This window comes from Monodon monoceros, unplaced genomic scaffold (assembly GCF_005190385.1).
Source record: "Monodon monoceros isolate NGI ecotype Baffin Bay Population unplaced genomic scaffold, NGI_Narwhal_1 Super_Scaffold_2, whole genome shotgun sequence".
Taxonomy (NCBI): domain Eukaryota; kingdom Metazoa; phylum Chordata; class Mammalia; order Artiodactyla; family Monodontidae; genus Monodon; species Monodon monoceros.
The window spans coordinates 87740456-87766085 of record NW_021703776.1 but is presented as its reverse complement, the minus strand read 5'-3'; the positions used below and the strand labels follow the sequence as shown (position 1 = coordinate 87766085).

The following is a 25630-nucleotide window of genomic DNA, read 5'->3' as shown; positions in this document are numbered from 1 at the left end:
TTTTCCTGCCCAGCTCTCTAAAGCCAGGGGCCCAGACTTGATTTCCCATACACAGAAGAGGAAGGTCAAGAGCGGGGCATCTGCAACTAAGCCCAGCTTCAGCAATCCGGTGGGATAAAAGTTACACCCAACTCCCAAGCTAAATTTTCAAAAGCCCTTCCAGTCATTTATGACACCAAGTGACGTGACCTCAAGCTCCTTCCAGTGGAGTCTGAATGGTATTTCATCGGGGTGGTCAGACTGTAGGGAAAGAAGTAGATGCAAACATCAGTTAGTAGCAGGGTCAGGGAGCATCCGCTGTGGGGAAATGCCACTTTTGAACTCGCTCCTTTATTTGTCAACAGGAGCAAAAAAGAACTGACAACACTATCCCTTAAAGGCACTGCCCGAGTACACACTATCCCTTAAAGGCACTGCCCGAGTACGCACCAATCCCTACATTCCTGCTGACCAGTGGCAGTGATAAGAGGCTGCGGGTTTCCAGAATATTTTCTCCAGTAGATAAGGGAGACCTGTTAGCCAGCAGAGGAGCCCAGCTCAGTTCACCAACATTGATTGAGCTACCTGCCAGACCACGGCCAGATGCAGGGACACAGGAGCCTGTAAACAAACTTCACAGAGTATTCTGGGTTATCTGAATATAAGCTTCCCTACTGAATTTTGAGACAGTTGAGAAGGGGCAAAAGGAAGTTTATGTAAATTCCATGGGTGTACTGAGTGCGAAGTAGATGGAAAGGCCGTCTGAAGGTTGTCTCTTGGCCATTTTTCTAATGAAAGTCAGAAAGCTCTAAGGAAAGTTCAGATTAAAATGATGGTAGTTTATCCTGTTCTTAATACTGCTGGATGAAGGTGGCTTGGTGACTTCCTCCAGTAACTTATTCTAATTCCTAACAATAGTTACAATCAAAAAGTTTACCTTGGCTTACCCAAATTCTCCTACTTCAAACCAAAATGATGCATGGTAGAAAGAAATAGCTCTTGCTCTCTCTCTCTCCCTTTTCTCTCCTTCCTTCGCTCCTGGACCTGTAATGACCAAGCCAAGAAAGACTGAAGGTTCTTTGTAAGGAATAAGGGCTTCTCAGTGAGGGAAAGACATTCTATCTCCTTTGCTTCAACTAGAAACAACACTTGCCATTCTGTCTCTTTCCCAGGAAGGAGATGGGAATAAGTGAGCTCAAGTGGGCTGAAGGGCTTTGAACTCCTTTAGGTATTTTTATTTCTGCAGTAAACGAGCATTTCTCTAAACTGCATTCTTTTTCAAATGGAGCCCTTTCCCCCCCCCCCCCCCCCAGTATTGGTTCTGTTGTCTTATCAGCACTTCCAAAAGCTTTAACTTCTCTCTGATCTTTTGGCCCCAGAGGAAATCTCAGTGGGAGCTACAGTCAACAATTGTTGCGCCCAGTTCCCATTTCTCAACCCCCAACCCCATAATCCATGCGTATCAGGAGGGAACAAGGTTCCATCCAGCCAGGCTGGGTTAATCACTCCCAACGCCCCTCACTGATCGTGGCGACCTTTTGTAACTTTTGTGTAAGAGTTTGAGGACGCTTGTTCTGAACCCAAGGGAGAGATAAACAGAACAAGATTTGTCAGGTTCCTTGATCACCAGCCAGCCTCAGGGCAGGTCAGACCTGAGCGCAGTGGGTTTAGAACTAGGTATAAACGGAGGAGTCCGCAGCCAGCTTGGATCTTCTATTCACTGGCCCTCCGGAGACCATTGTTAAAACCCTTGGACAGTGACCTCTCCAAGAGTAAGCCAGTGACCTTTCTCACCACCATCAATCAGCACCATTCGGGGCAACCAGGATTACCGGAGCTAAGGTTAAGGAGGACTGATTTTTTATAAGAATGTTGTACTTATTTATTCTGTGCACCCCACGGTTGTACGACCAGCAAAGGGAGTGGGCCGGGGAAAACCCTGGTAAATTTCCAGGCCTTCCCTTCCAGATAGACAGCACTCTTACTCTCTTTGTCAGAAGGAAGTTTCCATGTACATCAGGCAGTGGAGTGTCCCAGACACTGGTTAGGGCACCGGTTCTCAACAAGGGATGATTCCCCCCGCCACCGACGGACATTTGGCAATGTCTAGAGACATTTTTGGTTGTCACAATTGGGGAGGTGCTACAGACATCTAGTGGGTAGAGGCCAGGGATGCTGCTAAACATTTGACAATGCGCAGGACAGCTCTCCCCACCAACCCAGCAGGGAGTGATCCAGCCCCAAACGGGCCAGTTTCAGAATTCACATGTGAATCAATTACACAAATTAATCCCCACCTTCAGCTACCCCAAGAACCTCTGGTATCTGATCAATTTGACACCAAAATATCCTGCCTAGACCAAGTTAAAACTGTGAACTCCACCTTTATGTACATGATCTGGACACTGCAGTTAATTTCAGTCCCTACCCTGCTCAGTTTCAGGAACCAACCGAGCTGTGATAGCATAACAGTCCCGGTGGCCACCCTGCTGCAAACCACGTACAAGGCATCAGTCGCCCCAAGGAGCAGCCATAACTTCACCCACCAAAATACGATGACATGTATCCACCAAACTTCTCTGCCAAGTCCACCTTTGCACCTCCCAGAGCTGTGTTCCAGTGCCCACGTTTGAGTCCGTGTGCCTCCTGCCTCTGCCCTGGGTCTCTTTTGGATCCTTGGTGGCAGTGGCTGTCCCTGTGACTAACCACCCACTTTCCTCCCCTTCCAGGAGGCTGCGTGTGCTTACGTGTTGATCGTGACTGCTGTGTACTGGGTGTCCGAGGCGGTGCCTCTTGGAGCTGCAGCCCTGGTGCCTGCCTTCCTCTACCCGTTCTTTGGAGTCCTGCGATCCAGCGAGGTTAGACCATTAGCAGCCCCCTGCTCGGTCCCTGCTGGGCCAGTGAAAGAGGGCTCAAGGTGAAGGGAGACTCACAGAGCAGTTGAGGAGGGGGCTTCTTTCACCCTCTGGGACAACCCACTAGCACTAAGCCTTTGCACCTGCTGTCCTGGACCCTGAGCTCCTTTCCTTCAACCCATGACCTTCATCTCTGTCAAACTGCCTCTTTCAGGAAGCCTTTTGGTTAATTACATGCAATTGTTCCTTCAGCCTGAAACCCTTTAGCAACTGTATGATTGGCACATTCAGCCAGACTGCTGTGATTCTTTCTCTGTTCTTCTGATTGTCCATTAAACTCAAAGCGCTCAAAGGCAGGAATCAGGCCTCCCAGGTCCTTGGAATCTCATGACGAAGCTGAGTCCGTATGGAGTAGGTGCTCAATAAATGCTTTGCCGACAGAGAGACTTACCGCATTTCCCTGAGTCCTGACAATGTCTTCACTTTCTCTAAAAAACATTTCTGTCCCTTCTTCCCCAACTCAAGATTACTGCATATTCTTTCCCTGACTGCTGTCTACCTAGAATCTGTCCTCTGTTCACTCTCTCTCTCTATGGCATTCTTAAAATTCTAACAGAAATTGTCAACAGGAAGCCCAGGGTGGTGCCAGTGCAAACAGTTAAGCCTACCACAAATAGGAAAGAAGAAAATCACAGCCAGAAACCTGGAGCAAGATGAAGAACGGTCTTCATTCATTAACACCTGGTTCCATTTGGATTATCTCCTTATAGCACCTGGTCTCCGCTTAGGGTTTCTGAAGGAGATTGAATGGTAGAGGTTAGTTAAGGACAGAGGCACAGAAGAAAGAGGAAAGGGAACTAATGTTTGAATTCCTACTAAGAATCAGGCACTACACCAGAAGTGCTGTATTAGTTAATACTCCCGAGATGTCTACAAGGTAGATATTAATATTTCCATTCTACGGATGAGGAAAGAGTTTCACAGAGTTAAGAAACTTACCCAAGATCACAAAGTAGGAAATAGCAGAATTGGATTCAAACTCATACCTGTCAGGTTTCAAAGTCTATGCACTTGCTTACTGTACCATAAGAAAAACACTCCATAATGTATTATGTAGCTTCATGGTGAGTTAATACTAAGAACTGTACATCTCTTCACCTGTGTGATGTGAGGAAGGAATAATGAACCTGGGTCCATGGGATGCCTTAACCATGGATAACAGAATTTTTTTTAAAGTCCAGAGATAAAAATTAGGCCATCCCCTAATTGCTGTACTTGACTACAAGTTAACAAGTTGTCCTTCTACTACATGGACTCAAATGGCTGGTTTTTGTTTGTTTGCTTTGGTCTGGGGCAGTTTGGTTTGGAGGCTGTTGGTACATTAGTTCCTTTGTTGGCATTTAGTAATCATAATAGCCTCAGACTCTCCAAAAAGGATAGCATCCCCAAAACCCTCAGCAGTGCTTTGATTCCTGGAGATGGGTCCAACACCAATATCCTGGGGACCCACATAAAAGCTAGCCTGGGACCTGAAGCACTAGGCAATCACTCCAATTATCCCCCTTCCTTTGTGGAAAGAGAACAGGTAGTCTGTCTGGGTCTGTGTGCATGCCTAAAAGAACAAGCACCAATATTACTTTTCTTTTTTTGTTTTTTAACATCTTTATTGGGGTATAATTGCTTTATAATGGTGTGTTAGTTTCTGCTTTATAACAAAGTGAATCAGTTATACATATAAATATGTTCCCGTATCTCTTCCCTCTTGCGTCTCCCTCCCTCCCACTCTCCCTATCCCACCCCTCTAGGTGGTCACAAAGCACCAAGCTGATCGCCCTGTGCTATGTGGCTGCTTCCCACTAGCTATCTATTTTACGTTTGGTAGTGTAATATTACTTTTCTTAAGATAAACATAAATGAACTTGTCTTGCAGATTTCTCTTTAAAATTGTGAAAGCGAAAGCCAATGAGTCGGGAGGTGAAAGTAGAGAGCAGAGGAAGAAGTGAAGTTATAGAAAGAATTGAAACTTAAGTAACATTTTTAAAGTGAGCTAGCTATTCATTAAAAGACTAATATCTTTGTATTTCACTACAGGCAGCCCAAAAGCCAACAGTATGCCTTAGTCTTAAAGTAGATGATGTCTCTATTTCCCCAAGGGCCTCCTGCAGGGGAATCTTATAGACAGGTGGGCCAATCAGCCCCTCCACACACTAGGGACGTTGCTAGGCAACAGTTCATCCTAGGGCCTGCCCATCTGCACAGCCAGGAAGGCTCAACCTATAAGGAGTCTAGGGAGGCAGTTGTTTTCAAAGGCAACAGGACTTTGTAAGGAGAAAAAGAAGACTTTCCAGGGAGAGATTGGGTGTTGCCATTGCTGGGGCTGGAGGTGGAAAACACTGGAGAAGCCAGGGGCCAATTTTATCATTTGAGGTGAAAACCCCACCCCATCTGTCTGACAAAGCGGCTTTGGCTGGTGATATTTAACAGCTGAGCTCCAGAGAGCAGTTTAGGCCAAACATAACCTGTTTAGCTAGCCTTTTAAACTCAGATTAAAGGACATGCCGATCAGGTAGAGGACATGGGTTATAGCCCTTTGTGAGCCAGCTGACTTTGCAGACAGAGAAAATATCTGTTCCACAGCCACCGGCTTCTCCCCTACACCAGCATGTGCCATGGCTCCCTGGGAAAAGCTAGGCTGGGGGTCTGCAGGCGCCCCCTACTCCAGACAAATCATCCACTCGTCACTCCCCAAACCCACCTTGTGCTTGCCCAGCCCCTTGCCGGGACTCAGGCCACTCTTCCACTTTGGAAAGTTCTCTCCAATTCCTTCAGCTTGTAAGATCCTACCCAATTACCCTGTTGGTTGAAGCCTTTCCAAAAACCTCAGCTAAAAGAGTTGTTCACTTCCCTTGGAGCCCCCTGATACCTCTGTCCTTTAAACGGTACATGAGATACATCAGATAAACTTGCTGTGGACACGTCCTCTCTCCACCCAGATTTCACGCCCTCTAGGATTTACGATGTCTTATGCTTACGGGCCATTCTTGCACTAGCCCTTAGTTCACGTTTCTTGATTGCAATGTTTCTTGATGGTGTGTCAGTAGTGTACTCTCCATATGAAGGAAGGCACGTGAATAGGATCAGTGTGACCCTGAACCTGTGGCTTTTGTCCCTCAGGTTATTCAGTCAACATTCAGAAAAATATTTTGAGTGCTGTACCTACCATGTGCAATACAATATGGGATGTTACAGATACCTTGCAGGTGACAAAAATGAAAAAAAAAATATAATTTCTGGGACTTCCCTGGTGGTCCAGTGGTTAAGACTCTGCTCCGAATGCAGGGGGCACGGGTTCAATTCCTGGTCTGGGAACTAAGATCCTACATGCTGTGTGGTGCAGCCAAAAAAAGAAACAAAAAATTTTTTTAATATATCATTTCTGCACTCTTGAATCTCATAGCTAATGCTTTGGGTTCCCCCTAGGGCTGGATGTGTGCATATAAATGGTTAAATTGTACAGTGATGAATTGTCAGTCTGCAGGTATTAAGAGTTCACTGTGTGCAAAGCTTAGACTGTCTCCTATCAGCCTAACTCAGATGCTGAAAAGAGATAGAAAATAGTCAAAATGGCTCCTGACCTTGAGAAGTTTCTACTCTAGCAGAGAGAAAGTATAAACCACATGGAATAACACAGAAGACCCTATGCAGTAATGCCTTTTTTTCTGGCCTTGCAGACCCCAATTTACACAATTTCACATGAGGGAATGTTCTATATAAATGAAATTTACCCTGTCGAGTGCCCAAACTTTATATTGACCACTTTTTGACTGAGGTCTTTCCACAAAGCTTTATAATTTCCCTGGTCTTTTAAACAAATGTTGCTGAACATAAATTAACTTTTTCTTTGGAGCCTTCGATATTTCCAGGGATAACAATTTCTCAGTCAGAGAAATGTGGGCTGGATGACAGCACAGTTGAGTAACTTGAGTGCTGGTTGAATAGCTAAACCGAAAGAATCTGAGTAACATGTTGGCATCGCGCTGGAGAGAGAGCACAAATGGAAATAAGAAAGGCATGTTATCGAATTGCAGATGACTCGAAGCTAGATGGACTAGCTAATGTACAGTGACAGAATCAGTGCTGCCAGGAAGAGACAATGGACTGGAAGGGAAGTCCAGGCAAAATGAAGCTTAATAAGGATAAATGTTAGCAGTGTGTGTGAAAAAGATCTTTGGCTTTCAGCTGAGTATAGACGCAGTGGGAGTCAGCTCTCTGTCCAGGGTGGCCGCCAAAATGCCAAGCCTTTACCACATGTCAGGCGCAGTGGGAGGTCCTTTACATGCACTGTATCTTTTAATCCTCTGTGAAGTGGCTATTATTTTTATCTTTGTTTTACAGAGGAGGAAACTGAAGTTCAGAGAGGTTAAGTAACTTACTCAAGGTGATACAGCTCGTAAGTAGTAGAGCCAGGACTTGAAGCTCGAATTGCCTGACCCCAGAACTTTCACCCTTAACTGCTAGCCAGGATGTACTGAAATCTGCTCAATTAATAAACGTATGTGTTCAGAGCAGGAAATTCTGGATAAGGAGGTCATTCAGAGGTAGGTAGCCAAGGTGTCTGAAATCTAGAAGCTAAGTCACATGAGGAATGAAGCAAAGCCTCAAGAGGGGCATGATTTCTGGCTTGTACAGCTCAACATACCAGGCTCAAAGGGTCAAACCAGAACCAGAGTCAAAGCACCATAAAGTAGCTCCCCTCTCTGGGAGGGAAGACACTGAAATGGGGGCCACACGTGGTCCTGGTGTTCCTGTCCCCAGAAGCACAAGCCAGATGACCACGTCAAGGATACTAGGGGTAGACTCTGTGCCTCGGGAGAGGGGGTGGGCTCTAAGGGCCCCTTGACTTTAGGAATCTATCGGCTTGTAAGCATCCAGCTTCTGCTCCCCTCTGCTGGTGTACAGAGCTCAGTCCTGTATTTCCGATTTGTTTTTAGGTCTGTTTCTTTGTTTTGCCTCCATTGTGACTCTCGTTACTGTCATCATATAGGCCTTGAAAGTCCTCTAAGCCTTTCTACTGTGTTGCCGTAGCTGGGGACAGTACCTGTGTCAATCAAGTGAGCTGAGATTCACTGTTTATAGGAGAATGGCATAGATGTGGGGACCAAGCGGCTCTCTGGGGAACTAAAGAGCATGGTTTGAACACTGGGATTTGTAAGGAGCCTCAGAGATGCCCAGGGTCAGGAACTACTTCTGGTAGAGATTACACCTGCTCTCTATCTACCCCCCAACACATGCACCCACGCGCGCACGCGCACACAGACACGCTCCTTCTGCTGTCTCAGTGGCCCTGCACTGCAGGCTTCTAGCAAGTCTAATTCAGATTCTAGCTCCTGCCAAGGCAAGAGAGGCAGCAAGGCAGCTCCAGCTGGAGAAACAAAACAGCCTCTACAGCCAAGTGATACTTGAGTCTGATGTCATGAAATCTGCTGCCCTGTTTGCTCTTGATCTTTCTGACCCACTGGATTCCTGACCAGTGCCTAGACCCTGACTTGCTGTGTGTAAACCTGGGGGCATTTCGTATATCACCTTCCACTCTGCCTTTCTGGCCTCTACTCACTATGGACGCTGACACCCCTACCTCCACGCCCCCAGCCTGAGTACAGGCTGAGCATCTGTGCCCAGCTACCCACCCTCACCCACAGCCATCCAGACACAGCCCAGAGCTAAGCGCACACCCAGGCCATACGTGGGCCCGATACCAGGAACCCACAGATCTTGCAGCCTTTTGAGGCCAAGCTGATGTTTCCATAGGAAGAGCTACAGGGGCAGATCATTCAGTCTTGAAGAAACTGGGGACACCTTATGAGTCAGCATTTCCAAGCTCTGCAGGAGCTGGGCTGACTTCGGGTCAGGTCAGCACCCATCTGGGTCTCTCTGCTTTAGACATCTCTAGGGTAGGGTTTACAAAGAATGTTTTTTAAGCAACAAAACCTTTCCTTTAAACTAGATCTTAGGAAAATCAATACATGAAGCAGATGGAAGGGGAAGTCCTACTTTGATTAGGCACGGGGGCCCAGAGCCCTGGCTGCCCGGGCCCTTCCCTCCCAATGCTTCACGGCCACCCTGTTCCCACAGCTGCCGCTGAAGTTTCAGAGGCAGTGAGTGGTTTGAAAACCTCTGTCCTCAGGGAATACAGACAGGTGGTTAGGAGGGTGTCTGAGCCCCCAGAGACTTACCAGCAGAAACAGCATTCCTGCCCCCAGGGAAAGGCGGAGAGGCAGCCACGCCGGACTTGGCTGCATTGCCAGGGTGGCGGTTGGAATGGTGTAGTGAGGGGCTTCAGCTCTGATGGGGGTTTAGCTCAGCCCAGGCATCCCATCCTGGGGTCGCAGCAAAATTGTTCAGATGAACCAAAAGAGCCTCAAAATAGGTCCGTTTCCAGAGACCACCACTGGTCTCCTGAGGGAATGCCACATTCCTGCCGCGTGAAGAGGCACAGCCACAGCAACTTGCAAGGAGAGCCTAGGTGTGTCCAGCCAGCAGCAGCGTGCTGATTGGCTGCATTTCTGACGGGGCCCATACAACGCCACCAATGCCTACGTCAGGACACGTTCAGATCCACGCATTCTGCCAGTCTCTGGCTGCCACCACTATAAGCAAGGACACTGGCAATGTGGAGAGGGTCAGGATCCAAGTTGGGAGTAGGGTCGAACTGAGTTTGAATCCAGTTTTCTCACTGACCAGTCTTGAGCAAGTTGTGCGTTGACTGAAATAAAAGTTGCAAGTTGAGTTTTATTTGGGGAACTTACTGAGGACTATGGCCTTGGAGACACCCTCTTAGGTAACTGAGGTACTGCTCCTAAGAGGTAAGGTAGGAGCCAGGAAATATATGAATTTTTTTTTTCTGGAAAAACATGTAGTCAGGCATCAAAAGACTACTGCTAATCACAACAGACATCTCAAGTTAATGATTTTAGTGCTCTTCTATCTATGGGAAGAAGTAAGAATCTGGGGTCATTGAAATGATCCCTTAGATATGCATCTTAACTATTTAGGGCCAGTACCCAAAGTACAGAATGCTTCCTGTTTTTCTCCATCCTGAATTCCCCTCAGGGTGCATGACTGCAGTGGCTAATGGCTTGATCCTTATAGAACTGGAATGGCGGGCAACATTCTTTTCTTTACATGTGTAACCTCTCTAAACTTCCATTTTACTCATCTGGAAAATGAGAATAATAGGCATACCCACCTCGTGGGGAGTTGTGAGGATGTTAGACCTACCTGAGTGACAGATCACAGCACCCAGCTTATCTGCACGAATGATTCATTGGTCCATCTGTCTTCCTCCCTGACGATGGCCCTGTTCTTAGTGAGAAAAGCACTGAACTGAGATCAGCATCCAGATATCCGTTCTCCTCAAACTTCTAGGATTAAAGCCACAACTCCCCTCACCTTCCCATTAAAAAAAAAAAAAAAACTTTGTAAAAAAATTAAAACCTGACATATCTAGAGAGCAACAAATAATTCCGTGACCAAAGAGAGTGACGTTTTTAAAAGCTCATCACTAACAGATGTCACCTGCAATTTACTAACAATGAACTAGTTCATTAAAAGACTACATTGGTCAACACTTCTGTCCTTGTGCCTCTCAATCCAGGCTGGGTTAGAAAACTCTTGAGATGTACTCACCCTTCACTTAAGAAAGTTTGGGGGAAACTTTGTCTTTTAGGTCCACCTTGCTCCTTCCTACTTCATTTCTTTCTCTTATTCCCCCACGTGGTCATGCTGGCATACCTGATTCCTAACCCTCAATCTCATCTTGAAGCGTTTCATCTTTTCACTTCTTTAACAATAATAATGGACCATTACTGAGCACTTCCTATGTGCCAGGCCTGTCTTGCATCATCTTACTTAAGGCCCATACGGATTCAATGTGTTGTGTATTACTACTTAAAAGGTTGAAATGATGGGGGAACAGGGGTTCAGTATTTGGTCCAAGAACATACAACTCATCTGTGGGGAGCAAGCATTTGAACCCAGGTTGAGTTCTTACTTGCTATCCTCTGCTCCACCTTTTCAGAGCGGCCTCCTTGAGCCCATCTCTTCTTAAACACAGTCCAGAAACATCTCTGCTCTCCAAACTTGGGGTTTGGGCACACTGAGAAAAACCACAGAGCAGAAATGCAGTAAAGGCGATAACACTGCCAACACAAATGTCACAAAATCCGTGCAGTCTAGCCATGGGAGGAGCACTTGTTTTAGAATCTAATTTCTCTTTGCAAATAGTTCTAACAATTTTCATTATCTAGTTTCCCAACTCACAGAATATTAGTCTTGGAAATTAGATAGTGGGGAAAGGAATGCTCACGGCAAGTGTGAGGACGCAACACATTTTAGAAAACGATTAAAATAATCCTCAAGAATCCTGGAACTCCCAGAGGGGTTGTAAATAACCAAGGTTTTATTGTAAAGAAAAAAAAAATCAGTGGGCTAGAAAACTAACCAACAACACCATTGGACAAGATTTTATTGATTGTGCCTGGGCCCTCTCTGTATGCTAACGGCCTCAGACCAGGTCAGCCTCTGTGTGGACCACATAGTAACAGAAGAGCCACCAGGAGCCCTGGCTGTCAACGTGGCGGGCCACGCTAGCTGGTTTGCATGTGTCATTTAATCTTCACAACAGCTTTACAGAAGATTGGGACTCATATAATCCTCATATATTTTTTTAGATGAGAGAAATGAAGCCCAGAGAGGTTGAATAACTTGCCCAGCATACAGCCGAGTCACAAACCCAGGCTACATCACCTAACACTTGGCATCGCTTACAAGGGGGCAGGAAGGACACATGAACAGACCTGAGCACACCAAACACCAAATAAGAAAACATCACAGGGCCAATATCCTACCAAACCTGGGCCTGGGGCTTTCACTGGACCGGGCCCAGGTATTTGGGGCCAGTGTCAGGACTGTGATTATGAATAAAGATGAGGAATGTGGGCTGGCCCGTGCTGTCTGGGGTACCCAGAATTTCCCCTGGAGTTGAATTAGATGAGTGGTTTCTACTTGGCCACCCTGAGTGGCATGTCGAATAGTAGCTTTAGATTCAGATGGACCTGGATTGATATCCCAACTCCACACCTCACACTGTGACCCTGGAAAAGTTCCTTAACGTCTCTGAGTCTGTTTCCTCACCTTAAGTGAGAAAGTGAATGCAAAATACATTTCTGGCATGTAAAAGGCACTCTACCACATGTTGGTTCCTTTCTCCTCGCCCTTGAGAGGAACCCCGAGAAAGTAGCCCCACCTCTTGTACAGGCTCTGATCCCCCTAAAAGGCCATCACCAACTGGGGTCTATTAGGACATGTGCCAAAGAGGCAGAAAACTAAAATGTTGTCAGTCAGTCCCCTGGGAAAGTAACCCTGGTAACACTGAGTCTTTAAAAGCTTCCCAGAGAGCCATGAGTCATGGGGCCAGTGGGGGACCATCACCCAGGAGGACAATGGTGTCTCAAGTCTTCTGTGGGTTCCTCTCCTTGGTAGACAGATGAAATTAAAACACCAATTCCACCACAAAGCTGCCTCTCAGCTGCCTAGGAACATGAGTGGGCAGTGAGGAAGGTCCTAGGCCCCCAGTTCAGCCAGCCCTCCCATCCCAGCAGTGCTACCACCTCCCACTAGGGGGCAGCACCTCCACACACCGTCAGGGCCCGAGGCCTTCCTGTCCCTCCCAGTGCGGACTCTGCGCCAGAGTCACAAGCCCAGCACAGCTTCTCTGCCCTCCGGGAGCATTAGTGACAGTGTCCATGAGGACTGGGGTCGAGGACGAGGACTAGATTAACCAGAAGCAGAGGCCTCTTACCCCAGGAAATGGTCTCAGAGAGGAGAGATGATCCTTCTGTTGCACAGAACTCATCAACCAGACACAAGGAAATCTCTGTGGGGAAAAAGTGAGAAGGGAGAAATGGAGCAGGTTACCTTTTTGGGGGCTCTTATCTTACCAAAGTGTTCCGTGCAGAGTTTAAAACTCAAATAATACTGAAAAGGTCACAATGAAAAAAACAGCAGACTCCTTCCCCACCCCTCCCTCCACCAAATCCCACCTCCCCTGACCCAGAGTCAATAACTTAACTTTGTCAACTGCTTCTTCTGGTATTAAGCTCCAAGGTCCTATATGATATTCTTATATTAATTCTTGAGTTATCACTTTTAGACATTATCAGTTGACTTCTGATTATAGCAGGTGAGGATTTTGTACTCTTACATGACCCAATTCTCCTCCCTCTACCTTCCCAGTACAGGCATATAATTCAATAATCAAAGTTTAACAGTATGATAATATAAGTTCTGTCTACTTCCAACACTGCAGATTTTACTATATTTGTATTTCCTTCCCTGTTCAGTTTTTATTTTTCTTGCAGTTAAAAATGTTCTTGTTTTCTCACTTTAAGAGGATTTCTAAGTTAGGAGTTAAACTTTTCTGTATCTTTTCCTCCCAATTTATATCATGGTTGCATTGTTGGGAACAACTCTCTTGTATGTGACAAGTATTTATTGAGCATCGACTTTTCCGTATTATCCTATTAGGTGCTAAGAGATACAGGAACAAGAGAGATACACATAAAAAAATAAACAGTACAAGCATGAAGCAACAGTTCTAGCACTGCCCTATGTGCTCTGTGATGTGTAGAGTTAATAGTACCCACAAGGAATGTTCTGGAGTCAGAGGTTAGAGTCACAAGGAAGGTTTTCTGGACGCCACCAGGCCTGAACTGGGCTTTGAAGTCTCATCAAAGTGGAGATAAGGAGAGAATGTTCCAAGAGAGGGAATCAACGAAGAGTTGGTCCTGGAGCCCAAACATAGGAAACATGTTTGAGCAGGACTAGGTCTCAATTACCTCGTCATTAAAAAGCAAGAAGAAGCAGCTGGTAACTGGTGCTATGGTTGTGTGAGAGAAAACGCCTAATCTTAGGAAATAAACACTGAAGTATTTAGGGATAAAGGACCAAAATGTATATGACTTACACTCAAGCGGTTCAGGAAAAAAAAACAAAAACCCATACACACAGTGGATGGCTATTTCTTGCACTATTATCATTTTGGAACCCTTTGGAACTCTGGAATTATTTGGAGTTAAAGAGTTATTCAAATATAAAGTTTTTTTTAAAGGTTTAAGGCAGGTTATAAAGACACCTTCAAGAACTCTGTCCTAAGGAAATAATCACATTTATATAAGGTTAACGATTTAAGCTGAAAATTATTCTTTGCTCCATTTGCAGCAAAGAAAGAAAAAAAGAAATCAACTTAAATATTCAACAAAAGGAAAACGGCTAAGTAAATTCTATGGTGCTTCATGCTGTCATTAGCATGAATTTTTTCAATAAATTTAAGTCTCATAAGAAAATGATCAGGGTACAATGTCAAATGAAAAAAAGAAGCAGGATATAAACCAGTACATACTGTATAAATCCAATTATGTATCTATATAGACATTAAAAAATTGAAGAAAATATACCACAGTACTAACAGTAGTAGGATTAAGGGTAATTTTGTCTTTAATTTTTCTATATTTTAAAGTTTTCCATAATGAACATGTATTAACTTTCCAATAAAAAAATGAACATAATTTTCTAAAAAGCTAAAGAAAATGAGATTAGTTGACAAACCCAGGGTTATTTTCATAATTTTTAAGAATTAAGGTAAAATTGTAAATACGTTTATTCTTTGAAATCGTATTCATATCACAATTAGAATGGAGAAGACTATCTACCCTCCAGAGTTGCTGGCAGGATTAAATGAAATCTTTGTAAAGTGCTTAGCACAGTACCTGCCCAAGGTAGTATGTATGTATGTACGTGTACATAAAATTTTTTTAATTTAAAATTATATATATATGTAATATACAACAACTGGCTATTTTAATAACCCTCATCTCCCTGCTTTTTGCTTGCTAGCCTCTGGTTGAGCTTGAGTTTAGTCGGGCGGGGGCCAGGCCCCGGGTCGGGTAGGGGTGACCCAAGCTGGCCTCTGCAGGTGGCGGCCGAGTACTTCAAGAACACCACGCTGCTGCTGGTGGGTGTCATCTGCGTGGCGGCGGCTGTGGAGAAGTGGAACCTGCACAAGCGCATCGCTCTGCGCATGGTCCTGATGGCCGGAGCCAAGCCGGGCATGTAAGTCACACTTAGTGCATCCCCTCAGCTCCCAGTGGGCCCCCTGGACGGTCAGAGGGACGTCCACTTGAGGCTCTCTACCAGTGGGGATGGGAGGACACCAGGGCCTCAAGGCTCCCATCTCCCCCTCCAGTGAGAAGGCCTGTGACCATGGAATGGAGACTTGAGTGGGTGACTTTGGTGTCCTCTAATAACCTGAGTAACCTAGACTGCCGGGGCAGCAGGTTACAGGATCTAAGGGGCTCATCTGGTAAAACAAGAGGGACCAACATAAATTGTTTCCCAACCTTTTTCCCTTGTATCAGGGAACAGGCTGGATGAGGAAGTGGTGTCTTCTCCTCTGTCATTTAAGGAGGCATGGAGGTTTCCTCCCATCCACCCTGAGTTCTTGTCGCCATTGGTTTAGACCAGAGGCCTGTCAAATGTGGCATCTGACCCGGCATCTGCAAGGCACTCAGGCCCTCAGCTGCTTCCTCTTTTCTCTCTGCTGTCAAGAAGGCCGCTCAGGAATGTGTAGGAAGGTCAGGATTGATGGTTTTGCGTGAACTCATTCCCGCTCTGTTGGATAACACTGCCCTTATCTTCCCTTTGGAATATCGTCCTCACCTCCTAGTTTACAACTTTCTTGCAACACTTTTTATGTAAGCTGCCCTGACTCTCCTGGGCGTCCAACAGAGCATAAATAAATAATATGGTGTTAGTTTTCATCCCTAGTCATTAGATGAAGACATGTTATACTTAAAAAGATGTTCCTGTCTCCCACTTAACCACAGCCTAACTCAGGGCATAATCACTCAGTAATAACCTGAGATGTTGTACTCCACACTCGACCCCCTAGACACACAATGGCATTTCCCCACATCATGTTGAGGCTCTGTGGCTCTTTGAAACCCCCGGGTACTATCGTCAAGAATTTTTATCCCATTGCGTTTCTACTCGTCTCTATTTACCGCACCCTCCAGCAAGTTTCCACCCACCACGCGGCCCTCTGTTTGCCGGTGCATGTCCAGGGTAGACAAACTCATGTCTCCATCAGCCTAAACAGAGACACCATCAGGGCTCTGGCACCTACCCGGTCATGATCCACAGGACAGCTGTGCTGGCCCCAAACTGTGAAAAGTCAATGATCCCACCTAAGGTGATCAACACGGGTAGTCTTTATGCTGGCTTCTCTTACGGAAATAAGAACTATATCTGTACAAACACACAGTGCATGTTTTCAAAGTCAAGGAGAACTCGAGAGTTATCTTTGTGTTTTCCTCCAAGTGTCAACTCATAGACACAGCCTTGAAAAAGTGCACACAGTGCAATGGGACACTGCTGAGCCGTTGGGGGCTATGCTTTCAACGGTTGGTAGTGGGCAAGTAGTGGGCGGAACCGTAAGCTCTGTCCGTTAGTCTCTATTTGGTCGCTAATAACTGCGGTGACTTGGCTGCAAAGCAAGGAATGGGATGGTACTCGTAGGACTGCTGGCTGCAAGGGCCGAGAAAAGAATTCCTTTATACACAAAAAACACACATCATCACCAAGCTAATGTCCACGGACGAGAGCAATCAGGAAGTCCATGCCCTGTGACCCTACCACCAAAGCTATTCTTTGCTTAAGCAAGGGCTTTTCTTTTTCTTTTTCTTTTTTTTTTTTTTGGCTAAGGCCACTAGCCCACGAAATGTGATGCATCCATTCAACACATCTTTATTTAATGTTTACTCTGTACCAAGCCCTGGGAGTACAAAGCTAAATGTATGACATAAAACCCCCATTTTCTGGATAAATGCCAGCACCAGCAGGCTTGCAGGAGGCCCCGAGGGAGCCCTGCGAGGTCGCAAGTTGCACCCGGGGAGGTGGGCACGCTGTGATGCTCCCCCTGCGCCTCCCTGCCTTCCAGGCTGCTGCTCTGCTTCATGTGCTGCACCACGCTGCTGTCCATGTGGCTCTCCAACACGTCCACCACCGCCATGGTCATGCCCATCGTGGAGGCCGTGCTGCAGGAGCTGGTCAGGGCCGAGGAGGAGCAGCTCGCGGCCGGCAGCTCCAGCGCCGAAGAGGCCGAGCCCATCAGTACAGTTTGCTAGAGTTCATCTCCCCTTTGCTCCTCCGCCCGAGTGACACTGCCCAGCTCTGCGCCTGCCCCCACTGACCCTCACCTGCGTCCCGCCTCTCGTCTCGCCTCTTCCCCTTCCTGGCCCCTTACCCCATACCAGCCCTGTAACCTGAAGCTTCCCTGTGTCCCCCATTGCCAGCTCTTCCTTCCTGCCCTACTTAAAGCAGCCACCGCTGCTCCTTTCCCCCAAACGCTCAAGGATTACGACAAGACCCCAGGCCTGTCTGTGTCGCTGAGTCCCACTATGCCTTCCGAGCGGAGGGAAGGGGAGTCGTCAGGCACCAGGCCCAGCAGGAGCCCTGATGCCTTTGTTTCCTTATCCAGCCCCAGCCCAGAGCCCCTGCCCTTCAGGGTCAGGTCCAGACTCCACATCTCACTTCCTGCTTTCCTTTGCTACCGTAGATCTCGATGTAAACAACAGCCAACCTTCCCTGGAACTCATCTTTGTCAATGAAGAGTGAGTATGACCTCCCTCCTCCCAGACAGGGCCTCTTTCAGCTGCATGGGCCAAGCTCACATCTTGCCACACCACCACCTCCCTCCATCCCGCTCTCCTCTCCATACCAGGGAGCCACTTGCCAAGATCCTGAGGGCACCTCCCTTAACCACCGGGTATCGCAGGGCTGAGGGGAGAGCAGAAAAGACTACACTGAATCTGAGGGAGTATGTGGACTATCTGTACATCTACCAAGTAGCATTTCAGCTAAATTGATGTCCCTCTTGGGAGAATAATATATTTAATCTATTAATGAAAAAAGGCTCACAGTTTAGATGTCACTGGAGATTCTTAGAGAATCACAAAGTATTTTTTAGATATTAGATGTGGTCTTACTAGATTCGGTCTTATTAGATATGGCAAAGAAAAACTAGGTGGCAGGTAGGGGATTCGAGGACAGTTGGTGCTGATGAGAAAAGCAGCTTTTAGAAAAGGAGAAATATCGCCTCAAACACCCATGTGGGGTAGATCCATTAACAGCTGATTTCTTTTGGAGATCTAATATCAAAATGTGGTCTTCAAGGAGTACTGGGATGAATAGGACATTTGGAAAGTTGGATTTGTACTAGAGCTCAGTTTTGCGATTTGCTCTTTTCATTGAAAAATGGAGAACTCACACTGAGTGAGACCAGCACGATGTGAAGGGACAGAGGCAGAAGGGTGCCGTCAGCTTATCTTCCTCCCGTCACTGGCTCCAATCACAATATACTGGACTTTCCTCCCCAGCCCGGACCATATCTTAGGCAAATCCAATAGCTCTTCTGGTTTCTTTCAGATATTAGAATGATCTCGTTTTTAGATACTCGGCAGTCTAGTCCAGACTCATAGCAAAATTTCAATCCCTCGTCGGAAGCTTCTCCCCGCCTCCTCTCACGCTCTCACCCAACCCCCCTTCAGCCCAGGCCTGCAGCATAAGAGGTAGAAGTGAGCAGGTGAGACAACTGACTTTTCTCTTACTCTTCCCCCACACTCCTTCCTCTCCCCTCACCAACTCTCTGCGTCTGAATTCTCCAGGGTCAGGGCAGAGGCTGTAGCGAGCAGGAAAGATAAAGGGGCAAAGAGGGTCTTGGCTGGAGGTATTCCAGAGTGCGGTCAGTGCCCTGAGATTCAGGCCCCGACTCTTTTACACGTGGGGTACTTACCTTCAGGGTCTTCGGAGTGTCCCCTTGAGGCCACCTCTGCAGAGCCTGGGCCTCATGGCACGAGGTGCTCTTGGGTGACCGCTTGGGCTCCCTCGGTTCTGTGCTCTGGTGGCTTGCTCCCCAGCCTCTTTATTCTGGGGACACCTCTGGCCTCTCGGGCAGGGCCTTTTCAAGGTGGCAGTAGCCCAGCCACCTTCCCTGTGCCGCCCCCAATGAAGACCACTGGTCATTGAGGGCACAGCCTGCTCCCAGTGCAGTGGGCCTTTTCTCCTCACTCTGGCCTCTTGGGCAGCACACACTGGCCTCTTGCCTTTGTTCTTTTCTGGATGAAAATACATGTCCCCAAACTCCAAAGCCAAAGCTCAAGTTGTCCCGGACTTCCTCAGCAGCATGCAGGGGGGATCCAGGGCTGCCACGGTGTGAGGCTGGCGGTCTTCTTTCACGCCAGCACCTCCCATGCTGTCTGAGGGGTTCCATGTCAGCCTCCTCACCCGATTTGGGAAGGAAGGCGGGGAAACATCACAATACTCCTCCCAGCCTAAAGACTCTCTCCCGTGAATGCTTCCGGAGCCCCGTCAACGCCTTATCCTTCCCTGATAGAGCCTGGAGGTGGGTGACGACCCCAGGACCCCACTTCCTGCACGTGTGTCCAGCCCCTCTCACTGGCCTTCTCAGCGGCTGAGCTCATAGCACCCACTGTCCTCAGAACTAGGACAGACCAGAAACATGCATTTAGTGCTCAGTGTAAGTCCGTAATGCTGGTAGTTAAATCCCTACCTTCCTCTCTCCTCAAGGCAAAGACTGGAGACCAGTAAGGGTGGGAGGGACTCAGCACACGTGTTGCCTGCCGCCCTCTGAGGTGCAGCTGCTGCTGAGAAATTCAGCCCCATCTTCTTGCTCACATGCTTTTTACCATGTGTGGCCCTGGCCCTCCCTGCTCCTGTCACCTTAGATAAGCATTTCATGTTTCTCCTTCTAGAAAGTGAGCCAGTGAGAACAAGGTCAGGGGCCCAGGCTCTCCAGGCAGAGACAGAGGCAGGTTCCTCTCTGGCACCACCACTTAGCGCCCGGTGCCCTCGGGAAGTTAGTAACCTCTCTCTGCCTAGTTTCCTACTCTGTAAATGCAGGTGGTGATACCCGCCCCTTAGATCTGTCGTGAGGATTAAAGTCCATATTTGAGTGATCAGCACCTAACAAGCACTCCATGTTAGCTATTATTAGGAGTCTCGGTTTCCCTCCAAAGGAAACGCCCTGCCCCTGTTCCCACAAATCCTTACCACATCTCTGGAAGGTGAGATTCGTCTTCTTCTAGGTGTAGCCTAGAACACCTGAGTCTAGAAGGGTCACTAATACCAAACACCATGGGGGAGAATTCCCATCTCATCAAGTCTGGGCCACTGTTGTTTTTCCCACTTCCTTTGCTTTCTTCCAGCACGTCGAATGCAGACTTCAGTTCTCTGATGCAGAACAAGGTATGGCCCTGGGTTTCTTCTGTGCTTTGAGATACCTGAAAGACCCTCAAGATAACTCAGGGCCAGAGAAGCCTGGCAGCTTATCGAGGGCCCAGCGGCCTTCTCTGATGTGAGGGCACAGAGGTGCTCCCCTGAGCCTGGATGCGTGAGGCTTTGGGCAGTTCTGAGCCCCAGCCCTGAGTACTGGGCTTAGCTTCACAAAGGACAGGTTAACCTTTCCTTGCGTAAACCCAATAATCAGCCATCCAGATATTCAAGAGCCACGTATTCAGCCTCAGGATCCCTTTCAGGAGGGATTCGTTTACAAAAATCTTATTATAAAAAGGGGACACGTTTATAGGGGAAAGCCAAGTTTGCCTGCACACTCTACGTGGCCTCACCCCCTTGCCCAGGGCTGGTTTTACATCTCTTCTTACCTCAGTCCCAATGGATGGGCTTTGATCCGTCCAAACTGTGGACTTGGTTGTGTGCGATTTTTTTTTTTTCATGTTCTTTGTGTTAAAGAAAAATGAAGGGTTCTTCGTTAGCTAATGAAGTTCTAGAAAGCCAAGCTCTCCCATAAGGACAGAGCCATGTTTTTCCAAGTTTCAAAAGCCTCTTCAAATGGGGAACCTGCGAGAAGGAGGCAGGCACAGTAGGGGTGGCTCTCTACCACCTGCTCGCCCTGCTTCTGGTCTCCGAGTCCCACAGGGAGGGGGCGTGGGTGCCCCCAGGTGATCAGGTGGCTTCTCCAGGCCCCACAGTCTCCTCGTGATAGTGTGACGGTCTGTGTCCCGACAGAACCTGAATGGCATGCCTGCCATCACCAGCTCCGCCAGAACAGCAAACCACCAGGACAAGAAGCAGCACGCATCTCAGGTAATGGAATTGCACCTCCTTATCCTGTTTCCTACATGAAGTGCCTTGAGCTTCCCAAGGGGCCCTGTTCATGAAGCTGTGAGGGTGTCAGGCTAGCGGGCTGTCGCCAGGCACACTTCATCCATCTGTGTGTCTGGCCTGCGTGTGCCACGGAGATAAGACATCCCACTCACTGTTGACTTTGGCAAGTCATTCCACTGTCTGAGCCCCAGTTTCTTCAGCTATAAAAACTGAGACTTGGTCTAGATCAGAGGTGTTCAAACTACTCCTCAAAGGTGCTTCAGGGGCACTGCAAATATTTTATTCGAGTATCCTGAGATTTTAAGGCAACTGCTTTTCTGTTCCCTGATTTTCCTGGTACTTTATCACTGAAACAAAATGCAGAAGTACAATGGACGTCGAAGGTGGTGTAAAATTGCAACCATCACTTATAGCCCTTGATTTCAAATTTTTGTGTTCATCAAAATCATCTCAATTATGTAGCATCCGTATCATCATAAATAAATGCCATTGTTTATTAAATACCAAGCACTGGGCTGAGCATTTGCTCTCTAGTCTTGGCTCAGAGAGGGAGCAACTTTGAACTCCATTTTGACAGAGACGCAGAGAGATGAAATCATGTACCCAAGGCCTCAGAGCTAGTGAGAGGAGAACCTCGATTCAAATCCAAGTCTCCCTGACCCTATGTGTATACTTTCAGTTAAAAAATAGATGTTTGCCCATTAAATGCTACATTTGTTTTCTCTGTTGGAGGTCCATGTAAATTTTCATTAGGAGAAAGGATTGTGGAAAACCACTGGACCAGAGAATCTCTGAGGTCTCCCCCAGCTCTTATAATCAATGAATCTTTCAGGAAAATGTGGTGGGATCCAGCCTTTTCCGGGCCCTCCTAGGCAGATGGGGCAGTGGTTACGGGCTTTGAGAAATGTGGCAGGGTGGCCTCTTCCCCTTGGTTTTCCTATGACCTGGCCTGCTGACATTTGTACCAGGCTACTCCTAGTTTCACAATTTGGGGCCAGGCCTGGCAGGACAGAGGGGCACTTGCTTCTTTAGTCCACAGTTGAGACCAGAGGTCAGCAACCGCTGACCCTGAAAGGCCGTCACATGGACCACGCAGGGCCTGAAAGGACCATGGCCAGGCTGAGGTTTATATGCAAGGGGGAGGGGAAAGTGGGAAGGAAAAGCCAATAGGCAAGAAGGGAAAAAGTGAGAAAGAAGGGAGGAGAGAATCACACACTTTGACTCTCCGCCCAGTGAAAGCTGGACTCTTTCTATAATGCAAAGCTTATTTTTCAGTCATCTCCCAACCAGGACTGTATTTTAATTCCACGTAGAATAACCACCTTCTATTTGGTATTTAGACACAAACTGGAGAGCAGTCAGTTTTACTGGAATTCAAGCGAAAAACAGAATGTGCTGTTAATACCCATAACAAAAATATTAATAGCTTACCATTTGTTAAATGCCAGGAAGTGTTCCAAGTGCTTTCCATGTACTTTTCAAAACAATCTGGCAGAGAAAATAGGATTTTCCCCATTTTACAGAAACTGCAGCTGAGATGGGGCTGCCCAAGTTGGTAAAAGGTAGAACTGGGACTGGGATTTGTTTTTCTGACACCCAAGCTTTCCACTGCACAATGGTGCCCCTGTTTTTCATGCTTTGTGTGCCAGACAGCCCAAGCTGGGTTGGAGAAATTCACTGATTTTCCTTTGGTAGGAAAAGCCACCAGTCCTAACCCCCAGCCCCAGGAACCAGGAACTCAAAAGAAAGTACAAGTCCCAGCATGACCAAATGATCTGCAAGTGCCTCTCTCTGAGCATCTCTTACGCCGCCACCATCGGGGGCCTGACCACCATCATTGGCACCTCCACCAGCCTCATTTTCTTGGAACACTTCAATAAGTAAGTAATTCACTCGGTCAACAATATTTACTAACCACCCACTGTGTGTCAGGGATAGAACCAGGTGCCGAGTATACCACAGAAAATCGAACCAGAGCAGTTTCTGTACTAAGAGGGAAAAAAGATGATCAAGTCATTACAGTTAAATGTGACAAGAAGGGTGGGATTCTGCTGGGGGAGCCCTGCTGAGGGACCCCACCCACTCTAGAGGGAGGAAATTACTTCCCAAAGAGGTGACGATGAAAGTGGAGACGTGTAGGCCAAGCTGGAGTTAACTAGATGAAGGGAGATCTTCCAGACAAAGAAAACAGTGTAGTAGGCTCAGAGGCAAGAGAGCAGAGCACGTAAAAGAAAATGACAGAGGGCAAAAGGAGGCCAGGGAGGTGGATGCGCAGATCACAGAGGGCCTCGCGGGGCCCACTAAGGAACTTGGACTTCGTCCGAAAGGCCGTGAGAAGCCTTTGAAGAATTTTAGGCAGGGAGTGAGGTTATCATATTTACAGTTTTGAAAACTCATTCTGGATTTTAAAAATGGACAATGGTTTGGAACAGAAAAGGCAGGCAGCAGGAAGATAATCCAGGACATGGCTACAGATGCCCAGGAGAGAGCTGATGGTGGCCTGGGCAGCAGTGGGAGGAGAAATGGCCAGATCTGAGCAACATTCAGAGGGAGACTCGACCGGCCTGGGTAGGGCTAGGAAGAGCCTGAGAGAGGGAAAGCCCAAGTCTCATTGTCAGGCTTGGGGCTGCAGCAGCTGGGGAAACAGAGTTGCCCTTGACGTAAATGAGGGGAAAGATGAGGAAATGTTGATACAGAGGTTAAGATGACCAGGTGGACACCTGGGCTGGGGCCACAGCTCTGCCCAATGATGAACAAGGAGTCCACCAGATAACCTCCTTGGCCCCCTAAGACCAAGGAGGCCCCCTAAGCAGTGGATGTTGATAACAGATTTGGAGATTCCAAGCCATGGTTCTCCTGTGGGCAAAGTTCACAACTAGAACCTTCACGAGGCTCTAGAGACCGAAGTTCTCCAGAATTGATGCCTTGTGTCCCCCAGTCAAAACACATTCCTTGGGGGCTTCCCTCGTGGTGCAGTGGTGAAGAATCTGCCTGCTGATGCAGGGGACACGGGTTTGAGCCCTGGGCCCGGAAGATCCCACATGCCACGGAGCAACTAAGCCCGTACTCCAAAACTACTGAGCCTGCGCTCTAGAGCCCCTGAGCCACAACTACTGAGCCCATGTGCTACAACTACTGAAGCCCATATGCCTAGAGTCCGTGCTCCACAACAAGAGAAGCCACCGCAATGAGAAGCCCACGCACCGCAACGAAGAATAGCCCCCGCGTGCCGCAACTAGAGAAAGCCCGTGTGCAGCAATGAAGACCCAACGCAGCCAAAAATAAATGAAATAAATTTTAAAAAAAAACATTCCTTCAGTGACTTTATAAACAAAGTACATCAGATTGCCTCCTCTATTCTGTTGTCTTGAAATCCAGATCAGAATCTCTACATAAATTAAGAGCAAACAGATCCAGAGTGATTCTCCTGAGTGCAAAGTATATACACTTCAGTGGTATCGATTTTGGTTGCTTGGATGCTTTTTTAGCTTATTTCATAATTCTTGGCAGGGCTCAGTACAGTTGCAGCTGCCAAGTGAGTTCTAGATAATGTTTTACCATATTTTTATCATTATCTCTACCATTAGCTCTGCTCTGTCTTCTTAAGGACCATTTAGCTTATTACCCCGAAATACCAAATGGAAATCCACCCTTTTCTAATCACTGACCTGGTTCTTTCCCCTCCAGCCAGTATCCAGCAGCAGAAGTGGTCAACTTTGGCACCTGGTTCCTCTTCAGCTTCCCCATCTCCCTCATCATGCTGGTGGTCAGCTGGTTCTGGATGCACTGGCTGTTCCTGGGCTGCAAGTGAGTCCCAGGGCCCTGCCAGCAAGGCTCTCCTGTCCATCCAGGGCCATGGCGCAAGCCCTGGAGGGTGCCATCCAACGGGGAGCTGCCAAGTAACCACAGAGGGTGCCCGGAGGATGCAGTGGACTAGATGAGGAGTCGGGCATCACGTCTTCTAGACACTCTGAACATACATGGACTCTGCACTTCACTATGAGCTCTGCAATGAAATGTTCTTAATTTCAACCAACTGGTCAGGGGAAGTGCTGGATTCATAAAGAGTCTGAATCGGAGAGTGTTTAATGTAGTTCCATACAGAGTAATTTGAACTAATTTCTAAAGAAATGATGCCAAGGACTTCCCTGGTGGCACAGTGGTTGAGAGTCCGCCTGCCGATGCAGGGGACACGGGATCATGCCCCGGTCCGGGAAGATCCCACATGCCGCGGAGCGGCTGGGCCCGTGAGCCATGGCCGCTGAGCCTGCGCGTCCGGAGCCAGTGAGAGACCCGAGAACCACACACACAAAAAAAAGAAATGATGCCAAGTAGAAGTTCCCTTAGGCTTAATTTTATAGACATGACTGATTTATACTTAGTAGCTGTATGAAATATGCTCATATCCCTCAAAATAATATTAGACATTCCTCGTGCAATATTATTTCTAATATTAATTTGCTTAGCCAGCCTTTTACCCAATACGGATGCTTACTCCAAATTTGATCAGCTCCGAACACATAAAGGGAAGATGTATA

The 25630-nt window shown here is 47.4% G+C and overlaps 1 protein-coding gene and 1 long non-coding RNA gene across 2 annotated transcripts in view; one reads left to right on the top strand and one right to left on the bottom strand.

Annotated features, from left to right (window-relative positions):
• Positions 1–25630, top strand: part of SLC13A4 (solute carrier family 13 member 4) — a 39044-nt gene that overhangs the window by 2461 nt on the left and 10953 nt on the right. Inside the window, exons 2-9 of the mRNA XM_029234238.1 lie at positions 2709–2837; positions 14866–15002; positions 16888–17060; positions 17506–17560; positions 20174–20213; positions 20994–21071; positions 22788–22972; positions 24780–24899. Coding sequence (XP_029090071.1) covers positions 2709–2837; positions 14866–15002; positions 16888–17060; positions 17506–17560; positions 20174–20213; positions 20994–21071; positions 22788–22972; positions 24780–24899 — 917 coding nt within the window. The remainder of the gene's footprint in view (positions 1–2708; positions 2838–14865; positions 15003–16887; positions 17061–17505; positions 17561–20173; positions 20214–20993; positions 21072–22787; positions 22973–24779; positions 24900–25630) is intronic.
• Positions 9077–24900, bottom strand: LOC114901963. Its single transcript, XR_003795325.1, has 4 exons — positions 24761–24900; positions 12694–12768; positions 10113–10191; positions 9077–9597 (listed from the first exon to the last, which is right to left on the bottom strand). It is a non-coding gene; the product is annotated as an uncharacterized LOC114901963 (long non-coding RNA).